The 17,137-nt window shown below is 35.5% G+C and overlaps 1 protein-coding gene across 1 annotated transcript in view; it reads right to left on the bottom strand.

Moving 5' to 3' along the window:
* Positions 1-17,137, bottom strand: part of LOC123869675 (pituitary homeobox homolog Ptx1) — a 52,232-nt gene that overhangs the window by 19,522 nt on the left and 15,573 nt on the right. Inside the window, exon 2 of the mRNA XM_045912664.1 lies at positions 3,664-3,792. Within this exon, the coding sequence (XP_045768620.1) occupies positions 3,664-3,792 (129 nt within the window). The remainder of the gene's footprint in view (positions 1-3,663; positions 3,793-17,137) is intronic.

Raw genomic sequence — 17,137 nt, forward strand, 5'->3', positions numbered from 1 at the left:
ATCTACCTACGAGTAGGTATTAGGCACCTTAACATAATTAAGTATTATCATGAAAACATATCTTTAATGGGAAAAGCCTCGGTTTATGATCTCAAATCTGACATAATAAATATTATGTGTATTTGAGATTTAGTTTCATTTTTGTTAACTAATCTCCAACAATACATAGATTTATTTATTTGGTTATCGGCTTTATGCTCATCTACTTTTTGCTAGCCTCTAATAAAATTGATTAGCTACTATGTCTTACGACTTATTTACAGTATCAGTAGGTAGGTATTCACTATTCATATATCAATTCCATTCCTATGCAAATCCTACAACGTACTGGTTCAAAATGCCATTCCTACCGAGAAGAACCAGCAAGTAGATAACTCGGCGGCTGCTTTGTTCAAATGTTCAATTTACAATAATATTATGCCATACTTATTGTACCTACGTATAAGCAACTGCAGCCCCTCAGTCAGTCAAATCTTCGCTTTCTGGAATAATTATTTTAGTCATTTATTTGTTTCATGCATTCCAATATTATTACATAATTCATTCAACCATTACTACAATTATAGGTATAATTATTATTATATAATAATATGAATACCTATTGGAACCCCGTTGGGGCACAGCAATTTCAACAGGGAGACGGCGCTGTAATAAGTATTTTCCATTAAATTATAAACTGTTATACTGTTTATAAACTGTTCTATCTGATAAAAATAGTAGGTAGGTAGATAGGCAATTTATGATTACAGCATTTGACCACGTCATTACAAGAAGCACTACTTTGTTACATAAGTATGAAAGTTAACATTAAAGGAAACGTTGCTATCGAGTGTCGCGCGTGAAGTGGCATCATGTTCCGATATCTCTAACACATGTTAACTGCGTTATTTACCTTCCAGCTTGTGTCGTGTCGGCCAAATGCAAAGGTTGTTTTCCAATGATGGATGGGTCGGCGGGCGTACAAAGCGTATCGATGATAACGCTTATCGGTATCGAGTGATATCGAGTGATAGCTACTATCGTAATCGCTCGCGGGAATGCAAGCGGTAGCGTCCATCGCGCCCAAAGTTTGAGGCCTTAATCCCATGTTGTTCATTATATACCGATGACTGCGCTTACAGATTGATCATTTTAATATACCTACTACATAAAATCGATTACGAATTTTTAGGAACTGTCCCATTTCAGAGTTCCGTATCTGAAGGGTGCCTACGGGACCCTTCGGGTAATCGTAATATGTAGGTAGAGAGTTGAAATTTATATAGAATGTAGGTATATTTCTATTGCCGCTCAACAAATTCCTAATAAAAAATTCAATAGATCGCGCTAACATGAAAATTAAAAAAATTAAAAGTGTACAAATTTTAAATTATTGTACATAAGTAGGTACCTACCATGGTATCCTACTTGGTTTTTTGGGCCGTTTTTTTTTTATTTCTAGTGTTTGATACCTTAATCCTGATTCTTGATGTCGATCTCACTGGCAAACTGTCTAGATCTCAGCTTATCGTAACCCTAAAAAACTATAGGATCTAATACATGCAGAGTAGGTACTGAACAGAAATGATTGTACTTAGATAAGATTGAATCGATAAAGATCCTTGCCGGATATTCTAATAGAAGCAAGCGCTTCCGAATCAGTGGTGGGTGGGTAATATTTGAGTATGGATAGATAACTCGTTAAAGTTTGATAATAATAGATAAAAATATACTTAAGGTGGAAGGTACCTATTAGAAAATTTGACAAGATTATGTAAACAGGAAGTAGGTAAATTATTACGTATCTACGTATCTCGAATTGAAGAGTCCTATACTTAGTTCAATTTATTAAACACGCCATAATTATATCCTAATTATTTACCTAACATTTACATTTATAATTTGTAATTTTTATATTTAAGTGTTTATAGTAGGTATTTCATATTTGTGAATATTGTGATTATAATAATTTTGAAAAATAATGGAAAATATTATATTATATTAATTTCTTTACCTAATTGTTCAGTATACTTAAATACCTACCTATCATTATTATTGGGAAAGTGTATCTGCGTGTGTGTCTGTTTGTTTGTTACTTTTCACGGCTAAACTATTGAACCGATTAGCCCCTAGATAGGTAGGTATACGTTATGGCCCGTAGGTAATAATATTATGTAAAACCGATTAAGACGTTTGGTACGTTGTAGGGTTATAGCTTGCACCCCGAGAACTACGTCTGCGTGGGTTTATAGACCTTAAACCCACGCAGACATCAGAAGTTGCAGGCATCTCTAGTGATACAAAAATAAAAAAATAAATGATAAGCAGATTTTTTTAAAATTAATTAGTTAGTACCTTTCTCTACGAAACCCAGCTTTTTCAGTTGCTTTCTTTCAAATTCAGCTACGAATTAGTGACCATCTAGTTCATTTCGAGTGCCTCACATTATTCATACATTCAACAGGATCCTGCGCGGTATCGTGTTTCAAATGGAAATAAACACTGATAACATTGACGGAACGCACCACACTCCCAGCCGACTCGTGTTTGAGTCAATTAGCAAATTAAGGCGCCTGCCTGCATAATATTATCTTTAGCAAATTGTTTTGCAGTTTTAGAATGTAATCAGAATGCATATTAGATATTTACATTTTCACTAAAATAAACTGTGCTTGTGGTTCACCTGTAAAATAATATTATAATTTATTCATTCTTCAGAATCATGGCAATTAATTCTGCTTATACCAATAGCTGATTTACTAACTAGTAACATGTGCTGATTGAAAACTGCTCCCGTCGAGAAGAAAAGAATCAGTTAATTTTATGTTATAGCTGTTTTCCAACTGCAGTCTGTAAATTTGAAATATCTATTTTGACGAAGGTGGTTATATCGCTGACGACCTTCAAAACTCGCTAATTTCTGTCGCTAAATTGCAACTAAAGATGTTTACTCACTGTTGACGGTGAGATTGACGCGTAATCAACTCAACTAATGGCCGTTAGAAAAACGCAGCTATTGTAGAGTCGCTAGACACGAGTAGTGAGTCTCAAAACTCGCTGATTTTGTCCTGTTTTCTCACTACCGTCAGTAGATTTGTGGTCAAACCGTTGCGTTGCCTTGACGGTGCATTCATACAGTGAAGGCTGCTTTATATATCAGTGTGTTAGTCAGGGGTGTTATTAGACACAGACACCGTGCTGTCTCAAACTTTACCCGTTTCTGTTGAAATTGAAATTCTTTAGTTAAAGAAGTTGACTCATTGTCATCAGTGGTGCATAAAGCGAGGTCTGCACTATGCCCAAGCCACCAGATTCAAGTAACCTTGTCATCTCGAAACTAGCCCGTTTCTGTTGATATTGCAACTAAAGAGGTTAACTCACTGTCGTCGGTGAGTTTGCGATCCCACCGCTGCCGTGCTGGCAAAGCGAGGTCTGCTCTATGCCCAAACCACCAAATTCAAGTAAGACTCCCATTTCGAAACTACCGCGTTTCTGTTGATATTGCAACTAAAGAGGTTAGGTGGTAACTAACTCACTGTCATCGCTGAGTTTGCGATCCCGCCGCTGGTTGCGCATACAGCGAGGTCAGCTCTATGCCCCAGCTACCAGACGCGAGTGACGAGTGCCCGCTGTCTTATAATTAACCCGTTTCGGTTGATATTGCAACTAAAGAGGTTAACTCACTGTCATCGGTGAGTTTGCGATCCCGCCGCTGCCGTGGTGGCGCATACAGCGAGGTCTGCTCTATGCCCGAACCACCAGATGCAAGCGACGAGTGCCCGCTGTCTCGAAACTCACCCGTTTCTGCCCAAACTGCAACAAAAGAATCAAGTTAATCTAATCATTTTATGCTTATTTCATAATTTTTTATAATTTTATTATAATCGTGAACATGTTAAGTATAATAATTGTGTTTTTAATATAATTTACCAGGACCAACAACAAGCTAGCAACCAAGATCAAGTATGTATAAAATTAGGATTTGATTTATAACATAAATACACTGCAGCCAGTTTCAAAATCAATTTTTTTAAAAGATAAACGACAAACAAACTTAAATGATCATTTGTAAGTTTTAAAACATCGCGATACAAAAATAAGTCATCCGTTGAATTCTGAATCATCTTTGTTGCACTTTTTACTAAATAGATATTTTAAAATGTCAACTGCCTTGTTGCATTTAATCAAACGTCATACGAGAATACAAATAAACGTCAGAATAATCTGTTTGAGTTGCTAATTTGGGGTGGTATTAGTTTGGAGGATCTTGACAAAATAATGTATTCGAATTGGGAAGACGACGCCCCGTCGCTTTAGTGTAATTAGCTGTCCCTGGTGACTTGTTAACAAATTATATTTACGACAGCAGCGCAGTGTATGTAGGGTTTTATATTTTAAAGTCGCAACTCTACTTACTACTAACCATATCCTAATTAAAATAATAAAAAAATTATATTGTAATTGCAAAAGCGTGTTTTCTTTGTTGGTTTGTCCTTTAATCACACCGAAACGGAGCAGCAACGTACCAAAGTATTTAAGTATTTTTGTCATGGTAGTTAAAGACCTGGAATAAGTCATAGGCTATTTTTTGTCTCGAAAAATTAAAGAGTTGTCATGGGATTTTTAAAAACTTAAATCCACGCAGCCGAAATTACGGGCATCATCTAGTTAGTTACTTATAAGAATTACATCTTCTTCCCTACCAAAAATTTTTATATAATAGGAAATAATAATATTAAGTAGGTACTTAGGTATATAAAATTGTTAATAATGTAATGATTCACACAATAATTAAAATAACACTCTATAATGTGGTACATATTATTAGTACATCATACATATACTTATATTGCAACTTACTCGTAGTTGCTATTATAGTAGGTAAAGGTTTTGAAATGAATTTACCTTCGTACCCCAGTATACTATGTATGAGTCATACATCATATTATGAGTCGAAAAGGTGGGACTATGAGGTAAGTATACCTATGTTGAGTTGCCTACCTACAGTTTTAAAATTAAAATAATTTTAACTCAGTATTCTATTTTCACTTTGTCGATTTCATCAATCGTACCTACTTTACTTTCCCGTTTTCTCAATGCAAACATCTTTATTGTGACACTTTGATGCCATTGTTTTGGCAAAAGTCACGAACGCTCAATTTTCGAGTCCCAATGATCCTCATAATTAAAAATTCAAAACGAAGTGAATGTAATTATGTCTCACTCACTAAATGGATTTATTTCAGAAAAACTGGTCAAGTGCGAGTTGGAGTCGCACAGGAAGGGTTCCGTACTATCCGTAGGTACAACAAATCTCAAACCAGTATAATAAAAATTTATCTGCAAGCTAATGACGGACTACTCCACCTTGATGTGATTAAGTAAACTAATTATGTGGTCGTGGTCACTAATTTTTTTTGTGGTGTAACCACATATTCACAGTTTTCGGAGTTTTTCCTTTACTTGCGCTATACGACATGGCTACCTGGCGTTCATGAATGGAAAGTACGCGGTAAGTTTTAATTCCCACGAATTGACAGACACGACATGACAGACACATAGACACCCTACGAAGTGATCTTATAAGAATTCCTGTTTTTCTTTTTTGACGTACGGAACTCTAAAAATATAAATGTCCAATTGTAAAATTCGTAACAAAGATTCTATAACTCAGCGATTAATAAGACATTAATTGTATGAAAGAGCATTTTGTTTGAAGAAAAGCGTAGGTAGTAGGTATTTGCCAGGACCGCAAAGATTACATTCTGTCATTCCATTGTTTTTGTTACTAACTTTCCTTAATATTTGAAACGTGCTCTTTGAAATTTTTTGAAGAAAATTATTACATGTTTTTGTTTTGCCTTCTTAATTCTTATACGAGTAGAGCGAATAGCTAGCTGATCGGTGGCTTTGGTCGGGTGGAATACCTATGGGAAAATTCTGTCTCAGTGGGGGTTGTGGGGTTGATGTATGCATGTGTTTTTTAATAGCTTAAAACGCACATAGCTCCTAAAAATTAGAAGTGCGTGCCCTGGATCGAACCCTAGACCCCCCTAGAATGCCGGCTACTTCACTACTAGGCTATCACCGCTTCAAGAAAATAAATAAGTTTCATGGGAAACAAGGCGATATTGAAATTTTAGTACAGTATAGATATCATTAATTGTCGTATTCATCTTATCACATCACCACTAGAACAAACGTCGGTTCGTACAAACGTACAGAACGCACAAACTCGTTCAAATAAACTTTATGTTTGCTGCTTTGATAACAGCTGATAAGCGTCATTGTTTTATTGGGGTTGTAAAGCGTCTCTCGCGGTTACAACAGACTGACAGTCGCGGACAAAAAAAAACTTTTTAGTCGTTCTTGTATATATATTGTGATTCGAAGGGGAAGTTAATTATATTCTTACAAGAAACCAAAAGCTTAATTTGCTATAATTCGCTGAAACCTGAAATAAACAAATATGTAGGTATGGTATAACATGCACCATGCGATATGCGTATTGCTTGATTGGTGGCTGGCTTTTCCTGCATTTTTAGTATGGATGGCAGTGGGTGCATGTTGCATGTTGTGCCATACAAGATTTGCCTGTGTCAGCGGATTATAGTAAATTGGTTTTTAGATCATTATTTTTAGTTTTAGAACCAGGTTTGCACTTGACTGCTATCTAATCTAAACTAGAAATAGGGTAAAAGAATCCATTGATTGAGTTTGATAGGCTGCCTTCAAATAGAAGCAATCAAGAAATCTGGCAAACCACAGATATAGATATTAGTTTTTAAGACGTGTCTACAAAATTTCATTGATTGGTTAAAATTCAAATAAAAATCAGTCTTATTTGTATGGTGCGTTCCTATCTACTCCATACACACTCTTTTAAATTTGCTCTTTATTACCGGCTATCCACAAAATATGCTCTTTTTAAATTACACACCATTTATTTTTTAAATAACAATAGTTTTTAAATAACAATCGGCAACTTATGTTGTCTTTTGAGACAATATTTCACGTCGTGGCACGATGTGTCCACAAGAAAACAACGGTTTACAAAATTGTCAACCACAACAATCAATTACTTATATGCGAAATTTATCAGAAAAAATGTCTGGTCTCTGTTCTCTTTAAGATCGACACACTTTCCAATTTAAATAATTATGAACGTAGACATCTATAGGTAAATAAAATACAATCGCCTACGTCATACCTAATATTTGGTTTGATAATATTTACTTTGCAATCGCCATGTGAACGGTAGCAGGGTATAACTGACTGTCAAAATTAATCAAATTTAAATCTTCAAAAAACAATCTAAGCGCAGATAATCTATGACAATATCAGCTAAACTAAATAAATAATCATGGAAATCCGAGAATGTCGCTCCTTTATATATGCTGATAGTTACTAATTACGTTCTTAAGCGGGCTTAGAGAGTATTAACTTGTGTTTTTATAATGTATGGACACTGTATGGAATAATGCCAGAAATCTTCTACACCTATGTATATCTTAATGTATGAGCGGAAATGAAAATACAGTTTACACTGAGTAAAATGCTGTTTACATGAGTTTTCTTTGTTTATATTTTACTAATTTTGGATTTGAATTTAATTTAATCATATTGAGCTAATTAAGTACATAATATCTTAATATATCTTCTCGCACCTCTAAGTTTACAGATTCATGTTATTTTATCGGTGAAAGAAAACCTGATAGCGAAAAAACCTGCATGCATGAAAGTTCTCCATTAATGTTTTTCAAGGGTGTGTGAAGTGTGCCAATCCGTACTTGGCTAGCGTGGTGGACAGTCTACCTTCTCATTCTGTGAGGAGACCAGTCCTCAGTTTAGTGGTCGGCTTTGGGTTGACGTGATGATAAGGACGATAAGGTTACTTATAATTTTTTTAGTGTTAATGTTTTTGGACGCGACTGTACAGCACTCGAAGTAATTATAACACTGTATAACAGCATGCTTTATCACTTTACGATCGAATGTTATGCATGGTTTACTTTTTAAAATACACTACTCGCAGTATTTGAAGATAATAATTACGGGAAAGCAAAAACATGTTTAATAATACATTAGAACCTACGTTTTACATAAACGTTCTAGTTAACAACTGGTTAAATACTAACAGACGACTTAAAACCATTGACATAGGATAATAAGGTCAGCAACAAAGCTCGGTTTGCACCCGTACACTGTCGCTTGTACTGGTGGGTACAAAGCTAGCTTTATTGCTGACTGTACGTAAGCACTAAAAGGCTGCCCTTAGCACAAGACTGCAGAGTGCGGGTTTTTTAGAATTATCCATGTCCAGCAGTGAACATCAATGATTGAAACGATGTCGAACCAGAATATTATGAACTAGATACTCCTATATAGAACACTAGATAGAGGTCCAAAAAGCTCAACCCTTCAACAATAAATATCAACACCAGGTGACCGATAGAATGCACATAAACATTTTATACAGTCCCAGACAGACTGTTAGACCCAAGGGCGCGATGCTATAAAATTGTGAAGTTAAAAAGCAAAGAATATAAACAGAAAATGTTGTATTTACACTAAAGACAGAAAGTCTTGGGGGCAAACAGAGATAAGTATATGTAATTTACGATCTTGGCCCTGACTACTCAGGTTTGGGCGTAGATCCAGGAATTTGATGTATCTAAACGAAATTTTCGAGGCGAACTTTTTGAGGGCCAGTGTGAAATTATTATGTTTCTAAAATATATGCTATTATTTTGATCGATTACATTTTGTTTGATAAATCCATTTGTTAAACCTTTTTTTATCTTTTGTTAATTGTATCATTTGTTCTACACAACAAAATTTATTTATTTTATAGAGTAACCACTCAAGTCTTTCTCTTTCAACACCAACAGAAGTTGCTAGATGGAGATCGCACGAGTATCCGTGATGAATTCAAGGCCATGACCGCTCTGTCAAGTGTGAACGATTGAGTACTCTACTCTTTATCAAAAGACGGTTTTTTTAAGAGGGGTCTCTCCGTCACTCGCTTCATACAAACGTAGTTCCAATTTCATTTGAATATTAAGCAACCAAAGTCCATGAAATTTTGCAGACATATTCTAGAAACTAATATCTATGTCTGTGGTTTTTCAGATTTCTGTTAAAATATTCGGTTTCAAAGTTACGCGGTCTTAAAAATTTACATACAAATCTTTGAGCCCCTGTAATTTTAAAACTACATATTTTTAGAAAATTCTAAAACACCACAAACACAGATATTAGTTTTTAGAATATGTCTGCAAAATTTCATGGACTTTGGTTGCTTAATATTCAAATCTAATTGGAACTACGATTGTATGAAGCGAGTGACGGAGAGAGCCCTGTTAAGACTGTAGATACATTTGTTACGCGTGTACAATATTCTCCGAAGATATCCTTCCTATGAAGACTTTATGTAGATTACAGCAACAATAATAATAATTGATGTAACGTATCCATTACTCATATTATTATGTTAGAACAACCGATATTAACAGAGCTCTCTCCGTCACTTACTCCATACAATCGTAGTTCCAATTTCATTTGAATATTAAGCAACCAAAGTCCATGAAATTTTGCAGACATAGTCTAGAAACTAATATCTGTGTCTGTGGTGTTTTAGATTTTTCTAAAAATATGTAGTTTTAAAATTACAGGGGTTCAAAGATTTGTATTTTTCTTTAAAAAAAGGCCCAACTTTGTGCTCGTTTTTCTAGACAACGAAGCAATTTAATGAAATTTGGAAAAACCACAGACCTAGAAAATTTAATGAATATCATGCAGTAAAAAAATTATCGTTATATATTTTATATTGTTATAATTATGTTGGAACTACGAAAACCAGAAATTACACCCAGAAATCTTGAAAATTTCGTGCTGTCTCGATTTCTGCAAGAGGGGTGGTGAGGTGCGGGGGACGACCAACCCCCGACGGTGACGGGGGGCGGAACTGACAGTCTGAACTGGTCTAAACACACGGGCCACATTTAAACTACACCCGACTCTAAACTTGTCGATAGGTCTAACTAAATACACTGGTACATTTGAACTTGCGTTAGACGTATGCGTTACCTACTCAGACGTTGCCTGTAGATAAAAATATGTCTCATGTTTGCTGGCAATAGCGCATGCATCAAACCCTGCAAGTTGCACCTATTCCTCACGCAATACGCAATTCCTCACGCAATACGCACAGCTTTAATATTATAATTTTTGACAATGTATACTATATGTAATGCCATATCACAGGTCACTCTCTGATTTATTGCTAACAATTTACTTCCAAATCAATTCCAAATGCAAAGAAATCTAAGTGTGTTCAATTCACACTGCCCAATACCAGGACCTTAAATGACATAAATTCATTGATTAATAATCATATGTTGAAAATAAAGGAGAACCCCGTGTTTCTCGGTATAACGTTAGATGCAAAGCTTCTATGGAACACCCACATATCAACACTTGATGGTAAACTCAACTCTGCTGCTTACACTGTTAGAAAAATTCGACAGGTACTGACGTGGAAACTGCAAAAATTGTATATTTTGCCTATATTCACTGTATTATGTCTTACGGACTCTTGCTATGAGATAAAGCGATAGATATTGAGAAAAAAATGTATTACAGAAAAGGACAGGACGTGCAATTTATAATTTAAAACCGCGCGCTGCCATACAATAAAAATATAAGGAAATAAGTACCTTATTTATTATCTTATAGTAGCTTTTAAATATATTTACAACTAGCTAATGCCCACAGCTTTGCTCGCGTGGATTTAGGTTTTTGAAAATCCCGATCCTTTCATTTCCCAGAACAAAAGTTGCCTCTCCGTAATAGCCCGTCCCCGGGATGCAACTTGTTTCTGTATCACGTAAGAACATTTAAACGGATGATCCTTTTTAAATCCCGAGGGATCACCAGGATTTAGGAATGCAATTTCTTACAGCATCAGGGTTGAGGTCAACGACAAAGTATTTACTTGGTATAGATACCTTCAATATCAATTAATAATCAACACTTTTTAAATCCCATTAGCTTTAGTAGTCAGGTCCCCTGCAACATCAGGATTGAGGAGTTGGAATCCAAATTTTTTATTGAACAATGTCGCAAACTTTCTTTATCGATTAAAAAAACTAGCCAAAATTACGCAGTTAGGTTACCTGCCAAATTTCATGGTTTTGAGTCAACGGGAAGTACCCTAGAGGTTTTCTTGACACACACGACAGACAGAGAGATAGACAACAAAGTGATCCTATAAGAGTTCTGTTTTTCGTTTTGAGGTACGAAACCCTAGAAACGTAGGAACGGCATTCCGAACCAGTGGTAAATTTTTCTGACCATTCAAAAACACTTTGAAGTTTACCTAAAAGTTTACAGGAATAAAAATTAATCATTGTATTCCATTCCATTTCATTATATTCCATTCTGTTCAAAGATAAATAGATTATAAAAATATTTGTCACCGAAACAATACCTAATTTACGATACATCAACCAATATCAACTTTACTGATGACAATCTGACTATTACCAAAGTGAACGACTACTATAATATCTATTATATACGACTAACATAATATGTATTATAAATTGTGTGCCGTTTGCATTCTCACTAAGTTCTCATTAAGTTTGTTTTATTTGGTTAAACTTTCTGGCATTTATATTGTTATGACGTTTAATTGGCAAACAGTCTGTTTATTGGCTGAAACTCAAAAATTCAGCCAATCACAACAAATAAAATATTTTAATAATGATTGATGCAGCTTTCTGTAATCGAAAACAAAATATTTGACATTAACTTGAATGTGACAGTGATTTCCGAGTAGGGTTGCCAGAGGCCCCGTATTTTACTGGTTACTGGTTGGTATTTCAGGATACAGAAACCCGTAATTATGAAAATAAAATATGAGGCAAATAAAACTAAATATTTTTAGGGTTCCGTACCTCAAAAGCAAAAAGGAAATTGGATCAATTCGCTGTCTGTCTGTCTGTCCGTCTGTCTGTCTTTCCGTCTGTCCGTCTGTCTGTCTGTCCATCTGTCCGTCTGTCCGTCTCTTCGTCTGTCATGTGTTCATGAACAAATATTAGTATTTTCAATTTTCAAAGTAACTAAATATTAAATCAAGTGGGTTATTATATGAAAGGACTTTACCAGTACATTCTAAGACAGATTTTTATTTATTTTTATGCATATTTTTTTTAATGCATAACAGTTTTGATTTCTTGTGTAAAATGTCGAAATAAAATACCCGAATACGGAACCCTCGGTGCGTGAGTCTGACTCGCACTTGGCCGGTTTTTTACAAATTCAGCCGGGCTGGCTTGCGAAACCAAACGCTGACGTTATGTCCAGTAGAAAGAATACATATTTTCCTTGTGCGACAATGCGTAGAATAATACCTGCGTAGCCGAAACCCACTCGATTTTGATCATGGCCGTAGCCAAAGAGGCGGAGGTTGGTTTTAGGATCTAAGCCTTTTTTATACAAGTTAGCCCTTGACTTTAATCTCTCCTAGTGGTAATAGTGCAGTCTAATTTCTTGGCCGGTAGGGCCATACTAACCATATAACTAGCCATGACCCAAGCCTCCCACCAGACCAGAAATTTAGAAATGGCCACTGCGTCTGGGAGACCGTCAAAAACCTAAACCTAAAATAATACTTACACTATTTCTTGCATTTGCTTACCAATTTTTTTTGGAAATATATCAAACATTTCGCGCTCGCTTCACTCGCGTTTTGAATTTGTATTACTTGGTGTATGCCCCGCAATTTCGTCTGCATGAATTTAGGTTTTTAAAAATTCCGTGGGGGATTTTCCGGGATAAAAAGCTTATGTTCATTTCTGGGGTGCAAGTTACCTCTGAATAGTAAGTATCAAAATTTTGGTAAAGAAGTATCTTGCTATGGCTAAACTCGTTTCCCTTTCACTTATTTTTTTCTGTATTGAACCAAAAACACTTACGCTCACTGCGCTGCGCTTTTTCATTGTTGTATTTTATTCCACTATCAAATTGAAAGGCGAAATTCAACTAACCAGGTAATTAGCCCATAAAGTTGAGCGAACGTATTTTTCCTCATGACAGGATTCAGTTCCGGCCCTGATAAAACCTCTCCCGAAATCAATTCCTGGCTACGGCCATGGTATTGATACTTTGAAGGTGGAATTACAAGTTAAATGTAATTTTAAGTTAACATGCATTTTGTTTTACAAAATGAAGAGTTTTTAAAAGCTATTGAAATAAATAAATAATCTTTTATTTAAAACCACATTGCAAACACAGTTCACCGATCAAGACCCGGCAACATACAGAGAAAAAATACAAAACATACAAATAAACTGAAATATCTAAATAAGCTTTCAGAGAGAACCACCTATTTCTTCAAATACAATAATAAACAATACAATAATACAACAATATATAAGAAACAATGTCTCCCGTAAACAAATCTAAACCCCGTACTTTTGATGGTGGTAGCCTATAAATCTAAAAGAGGCAGGTGGCAACCCTACACCTACCCTACACCTAGACAGAATGAAAAATTTGTTTTCATTACTCGGCAGGCCTACTGCCAAAGTTTGACAGAAAGTGTGGCGGTAGTTGTGACCTCTGATTGGCCGACTCTCTTTCACTATTTGCTAAAATTGATGATTGCAACAACAATTTTTGCTTTTTTGTAATCGAAAACAGAACACGGACGTCAAACAGGTTGACTAATTGCAATCATTTCTGACCGGCTAACATTGTTCCGCTAGTGGCTCAAACTCACTGTCGCAGCAAGAACATGGTAAATTCAGCCAATCACAGCAATTTGAATTGGATATCACAAATGTACCGATCTAGGAACCGAGAATGCACGAACCAGGGCAAATAGAGATAAGAACAATAATATCATACGTAGGAAATCGACGGGGGCTTGTTGACAAGTATCCTCTTAATGTTTGTATCATTATCACTGTTCGGATCTAAGCTGTCACAACGTTATCAAAGCTAATACAAACGAGGTAGCTTTCATTTATACTAGACAGTGAGCTAGACTTATTAATTAAATGTTTTTGATGTGATCCAAGTGTGGTGATTGAGCTCGTAAGCCTTTAAATCAATAAGATCTTATGACAGACGACGCCATGACTAAAACTACTTAGCTGCGTAGTGGCAGTTTTTTTTGTTGTAGGTACGTTTGTACGTCAAAACTTATTCTATTTAAAAACAGACAGATATACTATATGTAGGTCAATAGCTTCAAAGCGTCACGTAGGTACATAAGTAATTTAAATTAATTTATTATGTTAAAGTCTAATTGACTTAATAAGTACATATTTTGCTCCAATTTATGGCTTAGAAACTTTTATAATTTACCTATTATGTTCTTTTAGATCATCAAGAGTCTATCTGGTAGGTACAATGGACGGACAACGTCTTAGTTTGGAAAATACTACCGTTACAAGTCAAAGGATACCTCTTCCTTCTTTAAGGAAAGGGTTTTCTTGAAATGAACCCAGCTATGAACTCTTTACAAAGTCCAATCACAATTTAATCTCCCATTCATTCAAGTGATTCAAGATACGAGCCACTGTTAGTGTAATAATACGAGTATAATAATGAGAGTACGAAACAAACATTCCAACCTAATCTCAATTAGACCGGGCGAAGATAATGTTAAGCATGAGTGGACCACCGGCACCGACCGGTACCTACCTACTGGTTAATAACATAATCCGACGGACGTTTCACCACTTCCACACATACGGAAGGTAACCATACGGGACTGTCATAGATTAATTAGCTGAATTCATAGATTTTTTCAGGCTCTCGCACCTTACGCAAACTTCAAACATATGAAATAACGCCATTATGAAAATTATTTTTGAAAAAGGAATATTTGAACAATTACCTAACGCACAGTACGTAATTTATAGTTTGACATTTTAGAATATCATGCGACAAGTAGGTATGTATTGTATGTTAAATGTTCATAAAATTTTCCTTTTCTCTTCTGCAACCAAATCCTGCTTTTTACCGTCGCTACCAAAGCTACGAGTACGTGCATACTGTTTGTTACCTGGCCCAATATAGTTTCTTAACCCAAATCTAAAGTCTCTTCCTCAAACAATTCTAGTTTTATAGGTACTTAACATTCATAACATTACATAATATCCCATAAGCGTAGGTTCATTACATAATATACCTTTCCCCTCTTCCCCTGGGGTTTGTGCTAAAATACGATACTGTAGTGATTCTGCATACTTTTTGATAAAAATTGTATTCAGCTTCCGTCTTTTCAATTCAAACTCATTCCGTCTCCCGTAAGTCACTGATTCATAATATTGTTCCATAACGTTTAATTTCAATCCAAATGCGAGCAATTAGGTGGCAACTGTTGTATTATCAAGTGGATTGGAGAGGACCACCGAGATTGAGTCTGGTTAATACCATAATCTTGATGCGGAAGTACATGTTTCCGCTATGGAACGCGACCACAACATACGTTTTATTTAAGGCATAGTGTTAACAGGGCTCTCTCCGTCACTCGTTTCATACAATCGTAGTTCCAATTTCATTTGAATATTAAGCAACCAAAGTCCATGAAATTTTGCAGACATATTCTAGAAACTAATATCTGTGTCTGTGGTGTTTTAGATTTTTCTAAAAATATGTACTTAGTTTTAAAATTACAGGGGCTCAAAGATCTGTATTAAAATTTTTAAGACCGCGTAACTTTGAAACCGAATATTTTAACAGAAATCTCGAAAACCACAGACATAGATATTAGTTTCTAGAATATGTCTGCAAAATTTCATGGACTTTGGTTGCTTAATATTCAAATGAAATTGGAACTACGATTGTATGAAACGAGTGACGGAGAGAGCCCTCTTAACAGGTGGGTCTTAAATCGGTGTAGAACCGATAGAATTTCTTTCTATATTCGATTTCTCTGAGCTCAAAGGTCGTAATTCGTAAAGGACATTTTACGAAAAAGACTTTTTGACACTGTTTTATTCAGTTTTTAATTCTCTATCGATCTGTGTAAACCATTCTAGTAAAAAACGCCTTTACGACCCAAATAATTTGACAAGTTAATAAAAGTTTACCGTGAAAATATGGATGGTAAAAAACGACTTTTGGGCCTAAAATACATACTAATTACCAATTGTTTTATAGGTACCACCCGGTATGAGTAAGTAGAGTCATCCATTGAATTGAGTTTAGGAACCTACTTAGCATAAAAATTTCCTGCTCTGTGGAATGTAAATAGGTACTAAAGTTACCTATGATAGGCAGTACGTACATAATATTGTCATTGGATTAAGTAATTCATCATGCCTCTGATGAGAACATCAAAACCTATGATAATGTCTTGCGTTGACGATTATGTGGACAGCGTCAACGGAGATGACCTGCATTGTGGAGATTAGCTTACGTAATGCTGTAAGTATAGACTTGTGTTGAAATATGCTTTAATCATAATAATATAGTAGAGTATGTATTTCTACAATTAAAAATTAAATGATACCTCCGACAAAGTGGATTTAATTTTTTTTAATCTCTTGGAAACTATTTGGTTTTCAGGGGCAAAAAGTAACCTATGCCAATCGCTGGGATGTAAGCTATCTCCTGACCAAATTTCATCAAAATAGGTAAAACGGATGAACCGTGAAAAGGTAGCCAACAGACAGACACACTTAACACTTTTGCATTTCTAATATGGTATGGAATAATATGGAGTATTCCATAAAAGTAAACCAATATTGCCTCTTAAAGCTTTAGAAAGCAATGTTTACACTTACGGCAATTAGATTATCCAACACCATTTTGTCATTGAAACGCTATCAGAATTACCTATATGTACCTATAGGTACATGTGAGGCCAAATATAAAATAATCATAAAAATCGTGTAGCCAAGTAATAACACTTGTAGGCGATAAAGATATCTACAGCTACTGCGATTAGCCATCAGTTAGTAGGTAGTAGGCAAGTCTCTGCGGTACCTGTACCGTGGGGCTCCCGGTATCTACCCGACCAATGGTATCGCCAGCGAATTATCGCTCAAATTAATGGCGTGTGAGTTATAAATGGCCGGCGGATTAGAGCCGATCCGTTTTATTCCTATTTTACCTACCGTAAAGAACCTTCATTGAA

This window comes from Maniola jurtina, chromosome 11, assembly GCF_905333055.1.
Source record: "Maniola jurtina chromosome 11, ilManJurt1.1, whole genome shotgun sequence".
Classification (NCBI taxonomy): domain Eukaryota; kingdom Metazoa; phylum Arthropoda; class Insecta; order Lepidoptera; family Nymphalidae; genus Maniola; species Maniola jurtina.